The 23,747-nt window shown below is 42.2% G+C and overlaps 1 protein-coding gene across 1 annotated transcript; it reads left to right on the forward strand.

Moving 5' to 3' along the window:
- The first annotated feature begins 1,491 nt into the window (after positions 1-1,491).
- On the forward strand, positions 1,492-23,747 carry LOC122542491 (complexin-3-like). Its single transcript, XM_043680267.1, has 3 exons — positions 1,492-1,855; positions 17,413-17,500; positions 23,025-23,747. Exons 1-3 carry the CDS (start codon positions 1,698-1,700, stop codon positions 23,247-23,249), a joined length of 471 nt encoding a protein of 156 aa, XP_043536202.1. The 5' UTR covers positions 1,492-1,697; the 3' UTR covers positions 23,250-23,747.

The following is a 23,747-nucleotide window of genomic DNA, read 5'->3' on the forward strand; positions in this document are numbered from 1 at the left end:
GATGATACATACCTCATGAAACAAAATATAAATATAACAAGAAGCAGATATTAAATACTAACCAATTCTCAAATAAACACTTTATTCTCAAGAAGTTCCAAATGCAAGCAGATAAAAGCTGAGGTTGGTACGTCAAGCCAATTAAGGAATCACAGTGCAGTTACTTCATTCAGAAGATAGTGATTTGAAGTTCCCTTAGAGAGAAGTGAGCTCAGAACTGAGGCTAACACATCAATGGTGTATCAAGGGAGTGCGAGCCCTACTATTGGGTCATCTTTGCCATGAGACATTAAATCGAGGCAACATCTGTTCTCAGGTGTAGCTATAAGATCCCTTGAGTCCCCAACCCCCAAGAAGAGCAGACGCATTCATCTAGCCAATATTTATCCCTCCAGCGACACTTAAGAACAAATTATCTGGTCACTACTTTTTGCGGAACCTTGCTGTGCATAAATCTCCTCCTCCTTCTCCCAAAATAAAGGTATTTTGGCTGTACAATGAGTTGTGACCGCTTGAAGTTGTGAAAAGTTAAATTATAAATGCAAATCTTTTGAAAATAAGTTGTTTTAAATCAGTGTTGTTCTTTTCCATAGGGCTTCCGTTTTCTCGACTCCCTGCAATCTACTCAGTGGAATGTCAATAACTGCACTTAATGGAGTTATCCTTGCCTTATTAACCTTCGTAAAAGTAATTGACTTTGAATTGGTAGAAAATGCTGAGGATGCATGAAGGATGTGTTCTACACGGATGGGTCCAGAAGAGAAAGAAGATGACCCAGAATCCTTTAGACCCCTTCCTCAATTCTCACTCCCTTGAGCAACTGCCTTGTCATTGCAGAAGACAGCTGGTAGAAGACAATTTAAAGGTTCATCTGGTGTCACTGCTTATTCCGGCAAATCTTTGGGAAATTCTAGGGTTGAAATAAAGCTCATTTTGGGTCATCAGCACAGGATTTTCTCATTATTCTTGCAGAACAAAGAGCAAACGTCGTTTCAGGACATCACTGAAGGATTAGGTTCATGACTCTGCTGCAAGACTGCAAGAGTTTAATTGCAGCACATTGATACCAGAAGCTTTTAATCATGTACATAGGTGTGGAAATGAGAGATTATTAAGTACCCAGCAGGTCAAAATGTAGAATACTAGTGGGACAAAGAAAAACAAAAGAGAAATCCAAAATAAATCCTTAGATTTTACCGTTTTGCTGAAAAATGAACTTTAGTTTTTAAGCACTTAAAATGTTAGTAAGGATTGGAAATGTGCCTGTTGCCTATGCAAGTCTGTTCGTCCTTTTAGTTCCTTCTCAGAGGCATCAGTGAGAGCCCAAGCTCCTGCTGTTTGTTCCCGGCAGCGTGCTGCACGTGGGGTAGTCTATCGGGTTTTCCAACCAAACAGCAAACTTCATCCAGGTTTGATACCCGCGATGAAGAGCGGTGACTGGCTGCCGGGGCGAGGGTGGGAGCGAGGGAGGAGAGAGCGGGCTGTCCACCAATCTCCAAGCTGTCCATTCCGAGGAGCGCTGTCCAGGGAGCGTGGTGCTGAAACTTCATCCGACCGCCCCCACCCACTTCCCAACACATCCACAAACCAACGCAGGCGGACACGCACACACACACACACACACACGGAACACGCTGCGCTGGGAGCTGTTCAACAAAAGACCTCCTGAAAGCGGGCAACTTCTTTAAGGCGGCGCCATGGCATTCATCGTCAAGAACATGGTAGGCGGGCAGTTGAAGAACTTGACTGGGGGACTTGGCGAGGATAAGGGCGAGGGAGAAAAGTCGGAAGCCGCAGCCCAGGGAATGACAAGAGAGGAGTTTGAGGAATACCAACGGCAGCTGGTAGAAGAAAAGTAAGTGATTTTTTTTTCCCCTTTGGACCCCAGCCAGGAGAGTGCTCCCAACCTGTAATCCCACAGATAACATTCACACAGCAATGGCAATGTAGGGAGCCATATGTCCGTTTTATTCGGTTGGAGTTTTAAAACATAGTCGCCTTTCCTGTGTATGGTTTCCCCCTTGTCTCCATTCAACTGGACAGTGAGAAATAATTCAAATGTCACCATTGTCCTAACATCAACTGACGCGATTCTAGTCAGTAATGTAAAGGTGTACGAAACGGGTGCTCGAGATTAAGTTTATTTTTACAAACTAAACTGCTGGGATTCACCGTCAATCTCCTTCTCCCTGCAATAAACAGTTAATAATCTAAAATGGATGGTTTTCTAATTTGAATTTAACTCATTGAACGTCCGAAAACTTACCACATGATTTGAGTTATTAAATGGTTAAGTGAAATGATTCAACATTTTTCAAAAGGGTAAACCCCCTCCCTCCTTTTTTGAACTATTTTGCAACACTTCGAATGTGTTGCTTTAGTGTCATAGTCTTAACTTTTTTATTCGATAGAGAATCTTCATCAGAAACGCTGTCTCCCAAAGAAGGGGGTATTCAATCCAACTTGCTCGCTCTTGGAAACGGTTGACTAAATTGCTCTCCTCCAGAACCCCTTTGGTTCATTTGCAGTTGCCCTAAGCTTTTGTGTTCTCGGCCACAAAACGTTGGATGTAAAAAAAAAGCTCAAATATCCTATCGTGTTTTTTGTGTGGATTATTTTCAGTACATGACTTTTGATACTTGCAGGATTTGCCCCATCACAACCCTATCAATATCATGCCCCCAGGCTCCCCACCATCATGAATATTATGTTTCCACTTGGTCCAGTTTGCCCGTAAAGCTGAACCCCTCACCCCTCTGTGTCCCCTCCAAGGCCTTTACTTCCTTTTAGCGAGCTCAGAGCCAGAAGCTGCAGATGTCTGACTGTTCTTTGGGTGAATGTCTCGCCCCATTCTCATAGCAAAACTACAGGGGGGGTCTTATCTTTTAGTCATTTCGCCCGTGTCGGGTTTTATGATTCCAGTTTCGTCAATCAAGCCATCACAAGATGCACACTTTTAAGGTGAAAGGCAGGAGTTTTAGAGGAGATCTGAAGAAAATCACCCAAAGAGTGTTGGGACTCTGGAATGCACAGCCTGGGAGGGTAATAGGGGTGGGTAAATTCACAACCTTTGTATGAACACTTGAAACTTCCTAACTTTCAAGGCGATGTGAGTAATGTAGCTTTGGTAGTCTAGACTTGATGGGCCGAAGGGCCTTTTCAATACTGGACGATTCTGAGCTGTTTCTTTTCCATGTCTCCCAGAGTCCAGGTTAGCAGCTGTTGAAATGTTCAGTAAAGCGTTCCCAAAGATTAGCTCAAAAACAATTCACGGAATAGGCTCAGCCGGTCTGGCAGCATATGTGGAGAGAAATCAGAGTTCGGATCGAGTGATTCTTCCTCAAAACTGATGGTAGCTTGGAAAAATTAGCTTCCCAACTCCTTGCGGTGTACTGTATGCTATAGCTTGCAAATAATCGGTGGTTTTACAACTTCTCTTTCAAAACTTTATATTTCATTACAATAATCCATGTTGTATATTTCTGCTTTAAGAAAAGGGACTGCTCACATGTACAATGCAAGTAACAGACTTTTAATACGTCATGTTGGCTAAAACAGTTAACTCCAAATGACATTGAGTTAGTCCAAAAGCCCAAGCTGGGGTTTATTTGATATATTTTCAGCAGACGGCGTTTAAAACGGTAGGTTTGACGTGCACGGACCCGAGTTACTGTGGGTCACTGTGATTTCATTTGACACACGGATGATCTTTGAATAAATTCCCTGCAGCCTTTGTGCAGCCAAACTGGGCAAACACATGCGCTCCATTGACTGTCAGAGAGTCACGGGAAGGGCAAAGTATTTTTTTTTTGAGAAAAGTCTGATTCATTCTGGATGTTTCTGTTTGAATGTAACCATGTAGTCAGTTCCCGTCTTCCTTTATAACATCACGACCGGGGTTTGACGGCGGGAGTTGAGAAAACAGCTCCTAGTAAATCCAACAAATAAATCCAAGAAACAGGGTGAAGGAGACTGCTAGATGAACCAGGGCGGAAAGGTGGAAACGGAAATGTACAGTTAATTTACAGTCAGGGTTGGTTAATCTGAAAGGGACGGGGTTACTATCAAAGGGGAGTTGGACAAATACTTGCAGAGATGAAAAAAAAATCCATTGAGGAAGGAGCAGAGCAAGCAGATGAGTTGGATAGTTCTTTTGAAGGGCTGGTACGAGCACGATGGAACGAATGGTCGCGGTCTGTGCTATATTATTTTATGCTTGCTTAGAGCACCCCCTAGGATTTGGTGAATGAATATTGATGGGCCAATAAATGAAATCTGGGATTGACATTTGCAATGCGTTCCAGGCCAGTGACAAACCACGGGTCAAAAGATAAAACGATTCATAGAATCCCAACAGCGGGGAAACAGGCCATTCGGCCCATCAGGTCCACACCAAGCCTCCAAAGAGCATCCCACGCAGATCCACTCCTCCACCCTATCCCCTCCATAATCCACCTAGCCTGCGCATCTTTGGACTTAGATTCACTTAGAACAGTAGACAGGAATAGGGCCCTTCGGCCCACCACGTCTGTGCCATTGCATAAAATCTCGAATTTTCTCCGGCGTTAACTCAGCTGACTGAGCCAGTAGGGTGTACACAGCAGGAAGGTCTATTGATGGGGAGGGGGGGCGGGGGTCGTGGGTGTGAGATATTAGAATTGTCGGCGACCGAGGTGGACACTAACCGAATTGATCACTGCTCCCTGATGGTGATGGACTGAGAGCGGCTGGAGGGGAGACATCACTTGAGTATAGGAGCTGGGTGAGAGGAGTTGGGATTCAAACATTTAGCCAACACATTTTGTTTAATGCTCACTGGTGAAGCTCTGGAGATGAGAGGGCGACTGTGGAAGGAAGTAATCTGTAAAATGGACCATATGACGTGTTAACCAGTCAAACTATAGACTCTTCAGAAAACAAAAATCAGAGCTCCAGCGTTGTCTTTTTGCTTTCAGCACAGATTCCAGCATTTGCAGTATTTAGCTCCTATAGACTGTTCAGTGTTGTATGTTACCTTGCTCAACTCAGGAATGGACCAGCAATAAGGCGTAAAAGCAAAATACTGGAGGTCTGAGATAAAAAATAGAAAGTGCTGGAGAAACTCAGCAGGTTGCCGGCAACATGTGTGGGGAGAGAAACAGAATTAGTGTTTCGAATGTGGTGTGGCTTCTGAAACATAAAACGCCAACTCTCTTCAAGGGGATGCTCAGAATAAAGTGTTTGGATCGTGAACGGAAGCCTTTCTATCCAAACCCCCAGTTAATCCTAAAATATGTAACAAAAAACCCCACAAAATTGCGGATACTGGAAATCAGAAGCAAAAACAGAAATTGCTGGAAAAACTCAGCAGGTCTGGCAGCATCTGTGGAGAGAAATCAGAATTAACGTTTCGGGCCCAGTCGCCCTTCTTCAGAACTGGGCCCGAAATGTTAACTGTTTCTCCCTCCTCAGATGCTGCCAGACTTGTTGAGTTTTCCCAGCAATTTCTGTTTTTGCCTCTAAGACATGTGTTTTGAGCATCACCCAGAGTTTCAGTTTGCAGGGTGAGAGAGATTAACCAATTTCCCCCTCAAGGGAACTGCGCAGAAACTGAGCAGTGGGAGAGGGAATGTGGGTTCCGGGGGGACAGTTCTAGCAGGCTCGGATTGCTACATCTATCATTTAAACTTTATCTATTCCACCACTCTTAAATGGTGGTTTACTTGAAGAAGGGCTGGTCAAATCTATTCAGTGCCGTTGCAAGGGTCCTAGGGTGAACTTAATGCAACGTGTTCTCCAACTCAATTACGCTGGCAAGTTGAAGAGCTTTGTTCTCCACAATAACGTTCGATAGTATATTCCTTCCTTTGGTCCCTACAAGTGGAGGGGTAATTCACCCCGTTCCTGTCAGAGGGAAGATTACAGGACAGGTCAAAAGCCCTGAAAGAGACGCCCCTGTGCCTCACTGGAGGATATTGTCCATCAGTTCAGAATTTCTACCATGCATCTCTGGAGCAGGATGCACTTCAACCTGGGTCTCCTGTCCCAGAGGTATGCAATAGAAACTCTGAGTAGTGCAGTGGTATTGTCCCTACCTCTGGGGAAGTTGACACTTCAACCTGGGTCTCCTGCACCAGAGTATGCGATAGAAACTCTGTGTGGTGCAGTGGTATTGTCCCTACCTCTGGAGAAGGTGGCACTTCAACCTGAGTCTCCTGCCCCAGACGTGTGTGATAGAAACTCTGTGTGGTGCAGTGGTAGAGTCCCTACCTCTGAAGCAGGTTGCATTTCAACCTGGGTCACCTGCCCCAGAAGTGTGTGATAGAAACTCTGTGTGGTGCAGTGGTATTGTCCCTACCTCTGGGGAAGGTGGCACTTCAACCTGGGTCTCCTGCCCCAGAGGGTGCGATAGAAACTCTGTGTCGTGCAGTGGTAGTGTCCCTACCTCTGGAGTAGATTGCACTTCAACCTGGGTCTCCTACACCAGAGTGTGTGATAGAAACTCTGTGTGGTGCAGTGGTAGTGTCCCTACCTCTGCAGCAGAAGAGCTGGTTCAGGTTCCACCTGCTCCAGAAGTAGGGACACTACCATTGCAACGCAAGAGGCCCTGTTGAACGATGTTTATTTCAATCGATGACAATGGCAACTTGAAAGAATTTCTGGGTTTATTGTAATTTTTTTCGGTAAAAAAACAAGTTCCAGCTCTCAATCTGATTCAATGCTCGTAGAATTGCGCCCTCTCCTGTTTGGGTCTGAAGCTTTAAAAACAATCTTACCAGTGTCAAAACGGAGTGTTGGGATCCATGTATATCCTAGCCCGTATGGCTGCTAATACAAGAATTAAGAGATTAACCGTTCCCCTCTCCACTCCGCCTCCCACCCTCACCCCCCACCCCGCACCCCTCCCCTGCCCCCAACAGCTGAGTTCCTTGGGATGGATTACCACTTCTGATATAGTAAACATTAGGGCTGATATTGCATTTTCAAAATAGTCGAGTTGTTGCTTCTGTCGACTTCATTAGGCAGAAGGCTTTAACAAGTAACTGAGCTGAATCATTATTGATCAGACCAGCTAAAGTGCTGCTGCATACAGTACATTAAGGTACAATAAAGAAGAACCACACGCAGAAAGATTATTGCATGTTAGAAAGGGAAACGGTTACTCCCCAGTATCATCATGAGCATTATTTTAATCATGAAATTGCAGTCAAATCACCTGTTTTCCATGTGGACAAATAGGACATTGGTGAGGTCTCTTCTGCAGTACTTGTCCAGTTCTGGTTGTCTAGTTATAGGAAGGATTTTATTAAAGCTGGAGAGGGTTCAGAAGAGATTTACCAGGATGTGGTGGGGATGGAAGGTTTGAATAATAAAGAAAGGCTGAATAGGCTGGGAGGCTTTTCATTGGAATGTTGGAGGTTGAGAGGTGACCTTACAGAGGTTTATAAAACCATGAGGGGTATAGATAGGGTTAATGGTTGATGTCTTTTCCCTAGGTTGGGGGAATTTCAAGACTTGGGGGCACATTGTTAAGGTGAGAGGAGAGAGAATGAAAAAAGAGATGAGGGAAAAAATTTACGCAGAAGGTGGTTCGCGTGGAATGAAATTTCCTGAGGAAGTGGTGGATGCAGGTACAGTTTAAAAGACACTTAGGTAAGTACATGAATTGGAAAGGTTTGGAGGGATATGGGTTAGAAGCAGGCAGGTGGAGTTAGTTTAGTTTAGGATTATGTTCAGCATGGACTGGTTCGACCAAGGGATCTTTTTCCATGCTCTATGATTCTATGATTAATTGTTATAGCTACACACTGATTTAATTTTGAGGAGATACAATCCAAACGTCGGGCCCGCTCTGTGGATGACACCTTTGTCATCACAAAATGGAACAAATTAGAAGAAACCTACAATATCACTAGCAACATCCTTACTGGCATAAATGCCACCAAAGAGGAGGAGAATAACAACAGGCTCCCTTTCCTAGATGTCGCAGTGGAACAAACAGTCAATGGAGAACTGCAGACCAGCATCTATAGGAAAGCAACACACACAAACCAGACACTCAACTTCAGAAACAATCATCCCAACACCCACAAATGGAGCTGCATCAGGACATTATTTAAGTGGGCCACAACACATTGTAGCACCCAGGAACTACAAACAGCAGAAGAAAAATACCTATACAGCATATTCAAGAAGAATGGGTACCCAATAAACACAGTCTGCTGATTCTTAAACAACAAACCCAAACAAATAAGCACAACCCACCCAGAAACTCTCGCCACACTACCATACATCAAAGACATCTTGGAAATGGCTACCAGACTGCCCTGACCCCTTGACATTATGGAAGCCCACAAACCTACCAACACACTGAAACAGCTACTGATGAACTTAAAGGACCCTACACCAACGAAGAGCAAAATGAATGTCATTTAGAAAATACATGCAAGGACTGTAACAAACACTACATCGGACAGACAGTCAGAAAACTAATCACTAGGATACATGAATACCAACTAACCACCAAAAGACATGACCCACTCTCACTAGTATCCTTACATACAGACAAAGAAGGATACCACTTGGATTGGGACAATACATCCATTTAGGACAAGCCAACAGAGACACACATAGGAATTCCTATAGGCTTGACATTTAAACCAGAATAAATACATCAATAAACACAGTGATTTGGATCACATTTACCAACCTCTGAGAAAAAGAACTGGAAATGATATCACCCACCTTCAGAGACCAATTCAGATAAATAGAAAGCAGGACAGAACACCAGCGCTTCACCAGAGGCTCACTGATGATGTTACCTGGCATGGTTACAAAACTTCTGAAAACAAACCTGCCAGCTCAGCAAGCAAACTTACAATCTGAACCTCAACATGAGCTACAAATCTTCTCAAAAAGTGCAGCTTTGAGGAGAACCTGGAGCACCAGTGACAAAGTTAGTACATTTGTCAGTCAAATGCTTGAGCCTCTTTATTTCCCAGGAGAAAGTGAGGACTGCAGATGCTGGAGGTTACAGTAGAGAGTGTGGTGCTGGAAAAGCACAGCTGGTCAGGCAGCATCCGAGGAGCTGGAGAATCGACAATTCAAATCCTGATGAAGGGCTCTTGCCTGAAACGTCGGTTCTCCTGCTCTTCGGATGCTGCCTGACCTGACTTTTTATTTCCCATCCAGACTGTACTTTCATTCCTGACAACATGAACTAGAACAGTGAGGCAATTTCCTCATCATATTATCTATTCTGGGGACACGGTTTCAAATTTTGCCACAGTAGATGGTGAAACTGAATTCAATAAAATGTTGAATTAAGAGTTTAATGATTACAGTGAAACTGTTGCTAACTATTGGAAAAGCTAATCTGATTCACTAATGTCCTTCAGGGAAGGAAACTGCTATCCGTACCTGATCGTGTTTACATATGATTTCAGATCCACTGCATAGAGTTGACAGCCCTCTGCGCAGTTAGGTATGGCCAATAGATGCTGGTTTAGCTAGCAATGCACACATACTTTTAGTGGATTTCTTAAAAATAGATTGAGTTACTCAAAAGAGCTGGCAGCATCTGTGGAGAGAAAAACAGAGTTAGAACATAGAACATTACAGCGCGGTACAGGTCCTTTGGCCCTCGATGTTGCACCAAACTGTAAAACCAATCTGATGCCCATCTATCCTACACTATTCCATTCTCATCCATATGTCTATCCAATGACCATTTAAATGCCCCTAACAGTCCACTACTGTTGCAGGCAGTGCGTTCCACGCCCCTACTACTCTCTGAGTAATGAAGTACCTCTGACATCTGTCCTATACCTATCACCCCTCAATTTAAAGCTATGCCTCCTTGTACTAGCCATCACCATCCAAGGAAAAAGGCTCTCCCTGTCCACCCTATCTAACCCTCTGATTATCTTATATGTCTCAATTAAGTCACCTCTCAGCCTTTTCCTCTCCAACGAAAACAGTCTCAAGTCCCTCAGCCTTTTCTCATTGGACCTACTCTCCATACCAGGCAACATCCAGGTAAATCTCCTCTGAACTCTTTCCAAAACTTCCACATCCTTCCTATAATAGTGACCTGAACTGTACGCAATACTCCAAGTGCAGCCGCACCAGAGTTTTGTACAGTTCCGAAACTCATGGTTCCGAAACTCAATCCTTCTACCCATAAAAGCTAACATACCCTATGCCCTCTTAACAACCCTGTCAACCTGGGTGGCAACTTTCAGGGATCTATGTAGATGGACACTGAGATCTTTCTGCTCATCTACACTACAAAGAATCTTACCAAGAGTCCAGTACTCTGCATTCCAGTTGCTTCTTCCGAAAAATATTGAAGACTGTTTTTCTATTTCCACACATGACCGGCATACCAAGTATTCCTGATAATTTCTATTACTTCAGATTTCCAACAGCTGAAGTTGCTTTTGTTGTAACTGGAATTCAGTTGCATAGAGGAATAGTATCTTAGGTCATAATGATTGATTATGACACAACATAGAAGGTAGGATATAATTTTTATACAAAATGGTACAAGTGCGTAAGTACATGAGTGAGAAATATTTGGCAGGGTATGGGCCAAATCCTGGCAGTTGAGACTAGTTTAGTTTGGGATCATGATTGGGATGGAGTGGTTGGACCAAAAGGTCAGTTTCTGTGCTGCATGATTCAATGCTTATTTTAAATGGCTACATTGAAGATTCTATCTTGATAGTCTGGAAATATATTGTAAGGCTAATGTTCCAGCTGTGCATTAATATTTCTGCCCTTTATTGTCAGACATCTTATGCAGTCATAAGGATTACATTTTAAGAGGTGCTATGGGGATAAGATGACCGGGAGAAATGCCAACACTTATTTTAGCAGTGAGTTGCAAGTAATTCATTTCAAGCTATCCTAAATGGAAATGTAATACTTCCTAACTGTTGACCAAATGGCCCATGCGTGGGCTTTGAAATATAACGCATCACAGCACCTACCTAATGAGAAAACTGAAGGTATAATATCAAAATTCCAGCATTGATTTATACAGAGTAGAATGATACACTGAACTTCTTCATTGACTCTGATGAGATTAGTAATTCTTTAAAGAGCTGTTGTGTTAGAATCACACTTATAGTTTTTTGATTAAAGCCAATTGTAAAATGGCTTTGTTGCTCTAAAATGATATAGAAAGGGGTCCAAATGGTTGTTCCCTGCCATTTTGAGTGAGTGTCAGTTTATGTAGGTGTGTCTATACTTTACAAATAGATTCAATTTCCATGGTGATAATGGGCAAATCTTGCTGTCCTTCCTTTATCTTCCTTTATCATCATATGGGAGAAAGTGAGGACTGCAGATGCTGGAGGTCAGAGCTGAAAAATGTGTTGCTGGAAAAGCGCAGCAGGTCAGGCAGCATCCAAGGAGCAGGAGAATCGACAATTTGGGCATAAGAAGGGCTTATGCCCGAAACGTCGATTCTCCTGCTCCTTGGATGTTGCCTGACCTGCTGCGCTTTTCCAGCAACACATTTTTCAGCTTTATCATCATATGACATTACATCTGATGATCATAATCTGATGATTGTTAACATAAAGGGTGAGCTACCAAAAATAATTCTCACTTCTGGTTTCAAAAATTAATGTCTGCAAGAAAAATATCTGCATGAGTCTCATTTAATATGTGGAAAATTGATTGCCATGATTTTTGTGTGTGCACATCGGTTTAGGGCAGGACATGGGTGTAATATGTACATATAGAACCTGGTGATGATATTTTCTCATCAAATGGAATTGGGAACTAAACATGAGTAGTAGCAAAGACCAATCTGCATCATCAATTGGAATTAGTATGCTTTTTTTAATTGGTCAGAATATTGAGTATGGGAGTTGGGAAATCATGTTGCGGCTGTACAGGACATTGGTTAGGCCACTGTTGGAATATTGCGTGCAATTCTGGTCTCCTTCCTATCGGAAAGATATTGTGAAACTTGAAAGGGTTCAGAAAAGATTTACAAGGATGTTGCCAGGGTTGGAGAATTTGAGCTACATGGAGAGGCTGAACAGGCTGGGGCTGTTTTCCCTGGAGCGTCGGAGGCTGACGGGTGACCTTATAGAGGTTTACAAAATTATGAGGGGCATGGATAGGATAAATAGACAAAGTCTTTTCCCTGGGGTCGGGGAGTCCAAAACTAGAGGGCATAGGTTTAGGGTGAGAGGGCAAAGATATAAAAGAGACCTAAGGGGCAACTTTTTCACGCAGAGGGTGGTACGTGTATGGAATGAGCTGCCAGAGGATGTGGTGGAGGCTGCTACAATTACAACATTTAGGAGGGATTTGGATGGGTATAAGAATAGGAAGGTTTTGGAGGGGTGTGGGCCGGGCGCTGGCAGGTGGGACTAGATTGGGTTGGGATATATGGTCGGCATGGACGGGTTGAACCGAAGGGTCTGTTTCCATGCTGTACATCTCTATGACTCTATGACTTGAATATGGACAACGCATCAACACCAGGTCTGGAGACTGACATCACCCTGATTGCTATACAAGACTGTATTTGCTTTCCTTGCATCAACTATTGCAAGTGAAAGGCAGTTTTGATAGTGATTTCTGAAATGTTACTTACTGTATCTTTGTGGAATTATTAATTTTCTTGAAAGTGGAGTTGCAGGTAGACAGGAGAGTGAAGAAAGCATTTGATATGCTTGCCTTTATAGGTCAGTCCATTTAGTATAGGGGTCGGGAGGCCATGTTGAGGCTGTACAGGACATTGGTTAGGCCGCTTTTGTAATACTTGTTCAATTCTGGTCTCTCTCCGATATCAAGGATGGCATAAAAGTTGAAAGAGTTCAGAAGAGGGTTCAGGACAAGGTTGCTGCCAGGGTTGGAGGCTTTGAGCTGTAGGGAGAGGCTGAATAGGTTGAGACTATTTTCCCTGGAGTGTTGGAGGCTTAGGGGTGACCTTATGGAGGTTTCTGAAATCATGAGGGGCATGGGTAGAGTGAATAGCCAAGGTCTTTTTCCCAGAGTAGGGGAGTCCAAAACTAGAGGGCATATGTTTAAGGTGAGAGGGGAAAGATTTAAAAGGGACCTCAGAGGCAATGTTTTCACGCTGTGGGTAGTGCATGTATGGAATGAGCAGCCAGAGGAAGTGGTGGAGGCTGGTACAATTACAACATTTAAAAGACATCCAGGTGGGTATATGAATAGGAAGGGTTTGGAGGGACATGGGTCAAATGCTGGCAAATGTGTCTAGATTAATTTAGGATATCTGGTCGGCATGGATGAGTGGACCAAAGGCTTTGCTTCCATGCTGTACATCTCTATGACTCTATGATAGATTTAATTTTTCACCAACATTTGGTTGTAATTTCTTCCAGTATTTTAAAATGTTATTTCGATCCAATAATAAAAATCATGTAATTTAATAAACTCATTTACTCATAACACTTACTTACCAAAATATTGTATTTAATGTGCATCATTTAAGATCCTACCAAAAGAATTGGTTACTTATTTAAAAAAGGAAAGAACTGCTTATTTAAAGGATTTTTATTGGCAGCAGAAAGACACAGTGAGTTGTGACACTTGACTTGGTGTGTGCTGCATTGATGGAGGAGAGGTTTATTGGGAGTTTCCTTGTTAATATTTCTATATAACAACAAGTGACGTTTCCCAGAAATTGACTTTCATTTGTGATATTAACACTACATTTGATTTCAAGGATGTCATCTAAACACACACACACACACATTAAAGTTCAGAATTGGAAGGTTTTTTGATGGCCTTGCTACCCTGACATGATTAATGCCAACAAAACGTCTTCAACCTACATCAGCAAGGACAGTCATTAAGCAAGAAGCCTGGAAAGGAATCCTACTTCTGAGCTACAAATGGAGATCTTCTGTTTGAAGGAACTCTGTTTCTGAACAAGAACAAGGAACTTGTCATCAGAAAGACACTCTCTCAAAGTTCCCCGCCATCACCAACCTTGCTGCTGATAACCCTCCACCATTCTGTGACCCCCATCCTGCGACCCTCTACCCTTCCAGGACTTCACTTTGGCTTGGAGTCCCTCATTAATCTTGGTCCTTTGGTGAGTGCAATACCAACAACTTCCACCACTCTTCATGGCACTGTTGAGTAATGGACTGGTTCTCAGTTGGACTCAATGATCTGGCTGTTCATTGGTGGCACCATTTGGTAGTTTGTTCTTGCTGGCATCATTTCCACTCTTGATGGTCCTTGATCCGTGTGAAAACCCACTGCCTACTTTTGTGTGAAGTGACTGAGAGGCACGTAATACACAGGCCTTTCCCAAGGAAGATGACAAAAGAACACCTGCCCTTTCACCAGCTGACAGGTGAAACTCCCATCACCTGTACTAAATACACCCTAACAGTGGGTCATTTTGATCATCTGATCAACATATTAAAGAGCAGGAAGCAAAGGGTTAAGTGTTTGCAAGTTGCACATTTGGCATTTTAGCTGAATAGTGTATGGCAGCAACATGAAGGGGAAACTTTGGGGGGAGAAAGCACATCAAGTTGGTTATTTAACACAAATCTGTGAAATGTGGTTGTCAGACATTGAGCTTGTCATAGAGTCATAGAGATATACAGCATGGAAACAGACTCTTCAGTCCAACTCGTCCATGCTGACCAGATATCCCAACCCAATCTAGTCCCACCTGCCAGCACCCAGTCCATATCCCTCCAAACCCTTCCTATTCATATACCCATCCAAATGCCTCTTGAAGTGTTTAAGGAATGAAGCACACTTTGAAAATATAAGCATATTTTAACAGTTGGCTTGGATTCTATAACACAGTCAGACATAAACAAAGCCAGACAACTTTTAGCTCAGTGCTATTGTGCAAAGACTCATTGAATCTCCACTTTCATTTCACTGTGTCAAAAAACTTGTTGTAGAATAGAACCAATAATCATAGGGGAAATTGTTCAGACATTCCACTGTATCGCTAAGCCAGGAGTAAGAAAATAATTTCAAATATAAGCTACATAATCACTTCATTGTTACAGTACTTTGGTGAAAATGGGAATTATTCATGTAGATTGAGATAAAACCATGGCCAATGTTGCAAACCTGACCCTCCAACCCTGCGTCAAATGGAAGTTAATTTGCATCTAAAGAGATGTTTGTATAAGTTATTAGAACTGACATTGCTTTCAGTTAACCTGTTTGTTTCTCTTTTCAATACTTCTTCATCAGTTTTTTAGATGTTTACAATGCTGTTTAATGTACCAGCATTTATACTTGGTTGTGACATTTAGCAGCTAGTATGGCCTGTCTTTGTAAGATACAATTTAGGTATTTACAATGAGGAAATGATCTGAAAAGGCCATTGTAGTTGCTTGTATATTCCAGTCTCTGGGGTCAATGCCAGTTACCCTTCCTCCTTCTTGTGTAGAGCTATTTTGTATCTGTAACATAGTCATGAACACATTCACTCTAAGTGAGTTAACAACTCTATTTAAATGCTACCCACTGCAACTTACACAACCCATAAAGATTAGCATATTGTCCAGTTCCATCCTACAAGATTCCTCGATCATTCTCAATTTTCACTTACCCTTCTCTGACTGTGAAAGATATTGATTAGATTAGATTAGATTAGATTAGGTTAGATTACTTACAGTGTGGAAATAGGCCCTTCGGCCCAACAAGTCCACACCGATCCTCCGAAGAGCAACCCACCCAGACCCATTCCCCAACATTTACCCCTTTACCTAACACTACAGGCAATTTAGCATGGCCAATTCACCTAACCTGAACATTTTTGGACTGTGGGAGGAAACTGGAGCACCCAGAGGAAACCCACGCAGACACGGGGAGAACGTGCAAACTCTTTGGGCTGGATTTCTGGCAGGGAAAGCAAAGTGGAATGGAAAGGGTGATAGGATTAGCCTGCATCACCATGGTGTCTCTAGTATCAACCCGACCAGTTGGCAGAAAGGTCAGTCAGTGATATGAGGGCTGGATGGTTGGTTTGTGATCCAGAGTGACGCCAGTAGCCTGGGGTCGATTCCCGCGTCAGGCTGAGGTGACCATGAAGGACTCTCCATCTCAACCTCTCCCCTCGCCTGAGGTGTGGTGACACTCAGGTTAAACCACCAGCAGTCATCTCTTCCTACTGACAGATCAGCCCCAAAGTCTGGTCAGACTATGGCAATTTTACGTTTATGCGAACAATCAGGCATTAAAGGTGGGAATTTAGGCCAGACAGGGGTTACGCCTGAACTGGTAGTTGACCATAGCTCCCACTTAAAGATCCCCCTACTCTCTACACTGTTGCTGTCTCTATGCTGGCTGAGAAACAGGGAAGATATAAATCCCTCTGACAGGCTTGGTCCCATTGGCAGGCTATTGCATCCCCCTTGTGCTGCTTCTTCATACCTGGAGTAAACCACTCCCAAAGTTTTATTTTGTTTCCAGTGCAAATCCCAAAGACGTAAATGGGCAATGAAAGATTTCTGTCAGTCATAACTCGCTAATTTCATTTTTCAAAATCACATTTGAGCTTCTGATTTTCAGCATGTGTTTCCCTTCCTTATTGTCCCAGACTGTGCTGGGTGGGATAGGAGAGGTGGAGGACTGCTGTCTGCCAGATTTACCAAATTCAGTCTCAGTCCCTATAGCAGCACAATTCACATACAGGCACTGGTGAAGAGACATTGCACAAAAGATTATTTGAAATGATACAAAATCTGCAAGGTCATACTAATCAGGATAGCTTCATCAGGCTGTGACTCTATTTTTTGGCTTGAAAAACTAAGACACCCTCGCTGAAGTCTTTATGATTATTGAAGTCTTTGATAGTGTTGATGTAGACCCCTTTGATCTTTTCATCCTGGTTTGCTATGATTTGCCTGTATTACTCGCAAAACAAAGCTTCTCACTGTACTTAGGTACATGAGACTACAACAAATCAAATCAAATAAAACAAAATCAAAAAGCGAACTTCACTTGCAGGAGAGGCCAGAACTAAGGGCCATACCCAAAGATTGTGAAGACTAACTCTATTATTGAAATTAAAAAAAATGCCTTAGCTAGAAATTCATGAGAATGTGGAACGCTATGCCACCCTGATTTGTTGACAGAATGGTATTCATTAATTGAAGGGAAGTGGATAACCACTCAAGGGAAAAAGGAACAAAAGGATTTGTCGATGGGGTTAAATGTAAAAGGGTTAAGAGTAGGCTACATAGTAGATTTTGTTGGGTGCAATGACTGTTTCTGTGCTTTGAATTATATTAGATTGGAAACTTGCCACACAGATGTAAATCTAGATTTAATGCTAGGGCATAGTCTAAATTGTTACATCGGAGCACCGTACCAAATCCTCCTTATACTTACGATAAACTGTCGGCTCTGCTAACTATGGATATCAAGTGGCTCTAAATATATATTTAATTACAGGATGGAGCGTGATGCCAATTTTGCTCAAAAAAAGGCAGAACGAGCAACATTGAGAACACATTTAAGGGACAAGTACAAGCTCCCAAAGGTAAGCTGTTTATTTTTGTTTTGATGTTAACATCAGTATGATATTTTATCCAGCTTTTCTCAAAGTTTTTAGGATAGTGTTGTTGCTGTTGTTATTATTCTATCATTGGCTTTGGGCTATATTTTACTGATTAATTTTACCGCATCTTAAATTTTCCTGCACACTGTTTTAATGTGGAACTTTGTTCACTCCAGTCCAAGACCGGCACCTGCGGATATTAACTGGGACTGTAGAAAACTACAACTCCACAAATCCTATTTCTATCATTCCTGGAGTAATGACAGATTCTTGTTTTACATTTATTGAGCAGTGCACATCATGATAAGAATATAGAACATAGAACATAGAACATTACAGCGCAGTACAGGCCCTTCGGCCCTCGATGTTGCGCCGCCCTGTCATACTAATCTGAAGCCCATCTAACCTACACTATTCCATGTACGTCCATATGCTTGTCCAATGACGACTTAAATGCACTTAAACTTGGTGAATCTACTACCCTTGCAGGCAAAGCATTCCATACCCTTACTACTCTCTGAGTAAAGAAACTACCTCTGACATCTGTCTTATACCTAACTCCCCTCACTTTAAAGTTGTGCCCCCTCGTGTTTGCCGTTCCCATACTTGGAAAAAGGCTCTCCCTGTCCACCCTATCTAACCCTCTGATTACCTTGTATGTCTCTATTAAGTCACCTCTCAATCTTCTTCTCTCTAACGAGAACAGCATCAAGGCCTTCAGCCTTTCCTCGTAAGACATTCCTTCCATACCAGGCAACATCTTACCACTAGCCCAGTACTTTGCATTCTGATTACTCTGTCCAAAGTGTATCACCTCACACTTGTCCACATTAAACTCCATTTGCCACCTCTCAGCCCAGCTCTGCATCCTATCTATGTGTTTCTGCAACCTACTACATCCTTCGTCACTATCCACAACTCCACCAACCTTAGTGTCGTCCACAAATTTACTAACCCACCCTTCTAAGCCCTCATCCAGGTCATTTATAAAAATGACAAACAGCAGTGGACCCAACACCGACCCTTGCGGCACGCCGCTAGTAACTGGACACCAAGATGAACATGTTCCATCAGCTACAACTCTCTGTTTTCTTTCAGCAAGCCAATTACTGATCCAAACTGCAATGTCTCCCACAATCCCATTCCTCTGCATTTTGTATAATAGCTACTGTGGGGAACCTTATCGAACGCCTTGCTGAAATCCATATACACCACATCAACCGGTTTACTCTCATCTACCTGTTTGGTCACTTTGTCAAAAAAGTCAATAAGATTCGTTAGGCACGACCTACCCTTCACAAAGCCATGCTGACTGTCCCTGATCAGATTATTCTTTTCTATTGTGAAAAGAATGTGTGAAAAAAATTAAAGAAATTTGTGTCAATCCCTTTGATTGTCACTACTGGCACCTGATGGTATGTGCCCCTCTGTTGGTACATGGCTGAGAGTAAGACTTGTTTAAGATATGTTGATGACACCAGACCTCTTTGTCTACACTTAATCTATGGCCTGTCTAATGATCAGTGGTACAGGATACACCACTATGGAGTATTCTGTTATGGACCAGACCAGACCCCCTCAAAATATATTAAGGAGGTAGCCTTGATGCTAACTTTTTCTTATTTTAAAGGTAAATGTAAAGTGAGTGTTCCAGATGCAATTTCATTGGTCAGACTACTTGATGTTAAGCAAAACATAATTTATTCAAAACATTTATTCAAAATACAACAAAAGAAAGAAGAACTTAGAATAACTTAAATCTATTGGAAAACTTAATAGAATAATAAATACAGTAACTATTCCTAATTAACTGTTCTAATACAGTAACATCCCATAAACACACCTTGTGGCGCAAAGGTACATTCAGAAAATAGGTTTTGTCTCACATGTAATGCAGCACCTTGGAAGAACATACCCAGCTTTTGGATGGTATTGAGAGAGGGAAAAATAGCTTGCATGTCTTCAACCCCACAACAGCAACTGCTGAAATTGAAACTAAACATCCTGGATCTGTGAGAACCTGACCACACCATTCAGGCTGCTTCTATTGTTCCAACTTAAAAGAAGAACACAAGGCCTCACAAGTTGTTTATCTTCTTACAGACTGCTCAGTATTTGCCCCCAACCTCTCTCTAAAATAAGCCAGAGCAAAACATGTCTTAAAGCCCCAGCATTATCACGCTTTATAGAACAGAAAATATTAAATAATTTATTGCATGAGAGCAATTATATTACCAGTTAGGCAGCATTACTAGAATTGTTGGGAATTGTACAAAGTCCACTCCTTATGAAGATTACTGTTGAACTCTCAGATCCCACTTATAGAGAGTGTAATAAGTGGCACTCAATGTAACATGAATATTAACTCCTTCAGAACCATGATCTTATACATCTCCCACTGAGATTTAACCAAACAGTTAAGCCATTTACCTACATGTGTATAACTGAATTAAAATTTACCACAACTTCATATCAAACTCCCCTCCCCCCATCACCACCACCTTTCCCACCACCCCCAATCCTGACTTCTCAAACACAGGCAGTCTGAGCATTTCACAATTCTCACAGATTGCATTCCCTTTGCACTTGGAAGAGTGTTCAGTCTGCTACTGGAGGTCTATTGACTTTGGTTCAGAATTATGGGTATCATTTATGCCACTCATTGTGTGGTCTGCCACTTCTGCCCAGAATGTGATTCAGAGTAAGTGGCGTTTGAGGTAGTTTGTGTCCATCAACCTTCCTTTCTCTATCCTTTGTCTAGGGCCTATCTAATGATGATTGGTAAAGGATTGCACCACTTTACAAAGTCTTTACAAAAATTTACTGTTGTTATTTCACAATAGTTTTGGACAAGAGCAACAAGCACAAAACTACATTAAAAGTCAGGCATTATTACCAGAACTGAGGGCTGCACAGAATACATCTTCCTCTGAAGTTTAGTGTTGAACTCATTGTGTCCACCCATGAAGATCACCTGACTGTGTGGAGCTCAATGTACTGTAGTCATGAACTCCTTCCAAACCATGACATTGTACAACACTCGGGGTCATTCAGCCCCTCATTCATTCCGTCAAGGTCCAAGCAACTCCATACTGAATTTCAGGATTTTCCTTGTTCCATTTCCTGACAGGTTATTCCAAATGTTTATGGATGTTTGAGGATTGAGGAATTTTTTAACCAAGTAAATATTAACTAATCTCTTCACTAATTCATTCTGCCATCTCCTTGTCCTCCTGGCCTGTCTTCCCTTGAAGTATTAATCTTCATTTTTTGCTTAATATATGGTACTCCTGGATGAGGTCCTTCCTTAATCTTCTTCTATGGCATTTGTTTGTGTTAATCTGACCTCTCCTCAGAGCCAGTTGGGGGATTACTCTTGTTGCTGATCTACATCCTCCTCAGTATATCTGCATCGCATTTCTTCTGATGGACGGATCTGTATGCAGTGATAATGCATTGAAGTCTTTCCCATTAATTTGAGAAGCATTATGATTTCTTTATACCCTTAGAGTATACCCTTTCTTTAGAGTACAAGAAGTAACCTCTATTTGTTCAGATATACTCATAAAAATAACACGAATACAAAAATAAACATAAAAACACTTTTTTAAAAATGAGGAGAGAGCCACATGTTCCCTTAAGGTTCTGCAAGCGTTTACCAAATCTATGGCCAAATTGATCTTTGCCTTACCCACTTTTTGACCCATTCTCCGTGAAGTACCTGCACCTGATTATCTGCTGCCTGACATGAAGATTGAATTCAGATACACACTTCAGAATAATTAGTTTCTAGGCATGGGGAATAAATTAGATTAGATTAGATTAGATTACTTACAGTGTGGATACAGGCCCTTCGGCCCAACAAGTCCACACTGACCTGTCGAAGCGCAACCCACCCAAACCCCTACATGTACCCCTTTTTACCTAACACTACGGGCAATTTAGCATGGACAATTCACCTGACCCGCACATCTTTGGACTAAATCAATCACAATGGTTGTTGAGAAAGGTAGCAAGATGCTTCTCGGTTTGTCTGAGATGTTTCTGTTATTTCAGTAAAGAATGAACCCGTTCTAATCTAAGTGGGTGACACGGTGGCACAGTGGTTAGCACTGCTGCCTCACAGCGCCAGAGACCCGGGTTCAATTCCCGCCTCAGGCGACTGACTGTGTGGAGTTTACATATTCTCCCCGTGTCTGCGTGGGTTTCCTCCCACAGTCCAAAAATGTGCAGGTTAGGTGAAAGGGTAAATGTAGGGGAATGGGTCTGGGTGGGTGTGCTTCGGCAGGTCGGTGTGGACTTGTTGGGTCGAAGGGCCTATTTCCACACTGTAAGTAATCTAATCTAAGAGATGCAATTTCTGTTGTAATCTAATCTAATCAGTTAAATTAAACAGATTACTTAAATGAGAGACAAAGGATTTTATATAAAGGCATAGCACCTTTGTTACTGATACCATGCACGATGGTCACAGCCTGTGGATGTTGGGAACAAATTACTGCAGATGCTGGAATCTGAACTGAAAGCAAGAAGGGCTGGAGATCACAGCAGGTCAGGTAGCATCCATGGGGAGAAAGCAAGCTAATATTTTGAGTTTTGATATCTCTTCAGCTCTGTGAGGTGTCATCTTGACTTGAAACATGAGCTCGCTTTCTCTGTGGATGTCAGCTTAGGATGGAAGAGAAGATAAACATAGGTGCCTCTCTGAGCTGCATAAGAAAACCCTGGGCAACTCTAGCTCCAGAACTCCATCCATATAATAATAGTCATCTCTAGATTACTTTCTCCTCCTGAGTTCACAGGGGTAAAGTTACAGAAGAGTGTCCTGGGACAATGTAGGTGACACTGAGAAAGAACATTAGCCACAACTCTAACAGAGAGAAAGAAAGAATAAACTTTTCCAAGTTAAAAATGTATCAGAACAATTGAAGGAGCTGAAAGTGTAAATTTGCTTGAGTGCTGTTGCAGGCAGGTTTGATGTGTTGTTAAGGGGGTGGTTTCAGGATCCTGCAATTAAGAGATTAATTAAAAGGTAATCCAGAACCTGAAGTAGAAACAAGCTCAACCTTGTAATTTGACCTTGACTGTCAAGTGGAGTTGTTGTGGTTAGTAATTTACTGAATTTAATCCCTTGTCAAAGCTACTGTTTGCCTTATTTCTTCTATTAATAACCAAGACAATGAGCGTTTTTCTATTGCTTACAGCTGTTTATATGTTGTCATGTATGTTTATGCATAAGAACAGAAAGTGCTGGAGAAATTCAGCAGGACTGGCAGCACCTATGGAGAGAGACACAAAGTTAATGTTTCAAGTCCAAGGGGTTGGAGTGAGTTTCTCCAGCACTTTCTGCTTTTCTTTCAGATCTCCAGCATCCACAGTATTTTCCTTTTAAGCATTGCCTGTGTTAAATTAGCCAAGGTGTGATTTCTGAGACAGCCACATATTTGGTGGATCGATCAGGCTTCAAAGCACTGTGGATATTACTATGAATTTTTGTTCTTCCCAGAGCGAATTGGATGAAAACCAAATCCAGTTGGCCGGCGGGGATGTGGAACTGCCAAAGGAGTTGGCTAAAATGATCGAAGAGGATAACGAAGAGGAGGCAGAGAAGGACTCGGTGTTGGGGCAGCTGGCCAACATTCAGAACCTTGACCTTGACCATTTGAAAAACAAAGCTCAAGCAACTCTGCAAGACTTCAAGCAAACGGCAGAGAAGTGTTGCCTCATGTGAGAGAAGGGGAGCGATTTCCACAACACTCGCAGTGACATAATGGATAACGAGAATTATAGACTATGAGACAGTGACCTGGAAAAAGCAAAAGGTCATGATGAATAAAATGCAATAATTGTTTAGACAAAAATCAGCTACAGTTTGACTGTACAATTTACACACCATTGAGATTTTCTGGCTTACTCCAATCTCTGGTTTCTTTAGCTTTGAGTATATTATTTTGTGAGATATTGGCTTGAGTAACCGAACGTGGAGCCTGGTGAATCAATGTTTCTCCTCTCAATGACACTGGTGTATTTTACTGTCCAATAAGGGTCATTGGGAGAATTATGAGAACATGACCAAATTGACCTAGTCTGCAAATTGCTTTGTTAATTTGCACTGTAAATGAAAACACTTGTTATGTAGTTGATGCTCCAACTAGATGACGCAGAAAGTGCAATGGGTCCAAATTTGACAACCAGTCAATTATATAATTAAATGATTTTCTTTAAATTA

The sequence above is a fragment of the Chiloscyllium plagiosum genome, chromosome 40, assembly GCF_004010195.1.
Source record: "Chiloscyllium plagiosum isolate BGI_BamShark_2017 chromosome 40, ASM401019v2, whole genome shotgun sequence".
Classification (NCBI taxonomy): domain Eukaryota; kingdom Metazoa; phylum Chordata; class Chondrichthyes; order Orectolobiformes; family Hemiscylliidae; genus Chiloscyllium; species Chiloscyllium plagiosum.

Bases quoted from the DNA above. Each gene is read 5' to 3' on its own strand.
- LOC122542491 (XM_043680267.1), top strand. From the start codon at position 1,698: ATGGCATTCATCGTCAAGAACATGGTAGGCGGGCAGTTGAAGAACTTG. The intron at 1,856-17,412 runs GTAAGTGATTTT...ATTTAATTACAG, and splicing joins CGGCAGCTGGTAGAAGAAAA to GATGGAGCGTGATGCCAATT. The intron at 17,501-23,024 runs GTAAGCTGTTTA...TGTTCTTCCCAG, and splicing joins ACAAGTACAAGCTCCCAAAG to AGCGAATTGGATGAAAACCA.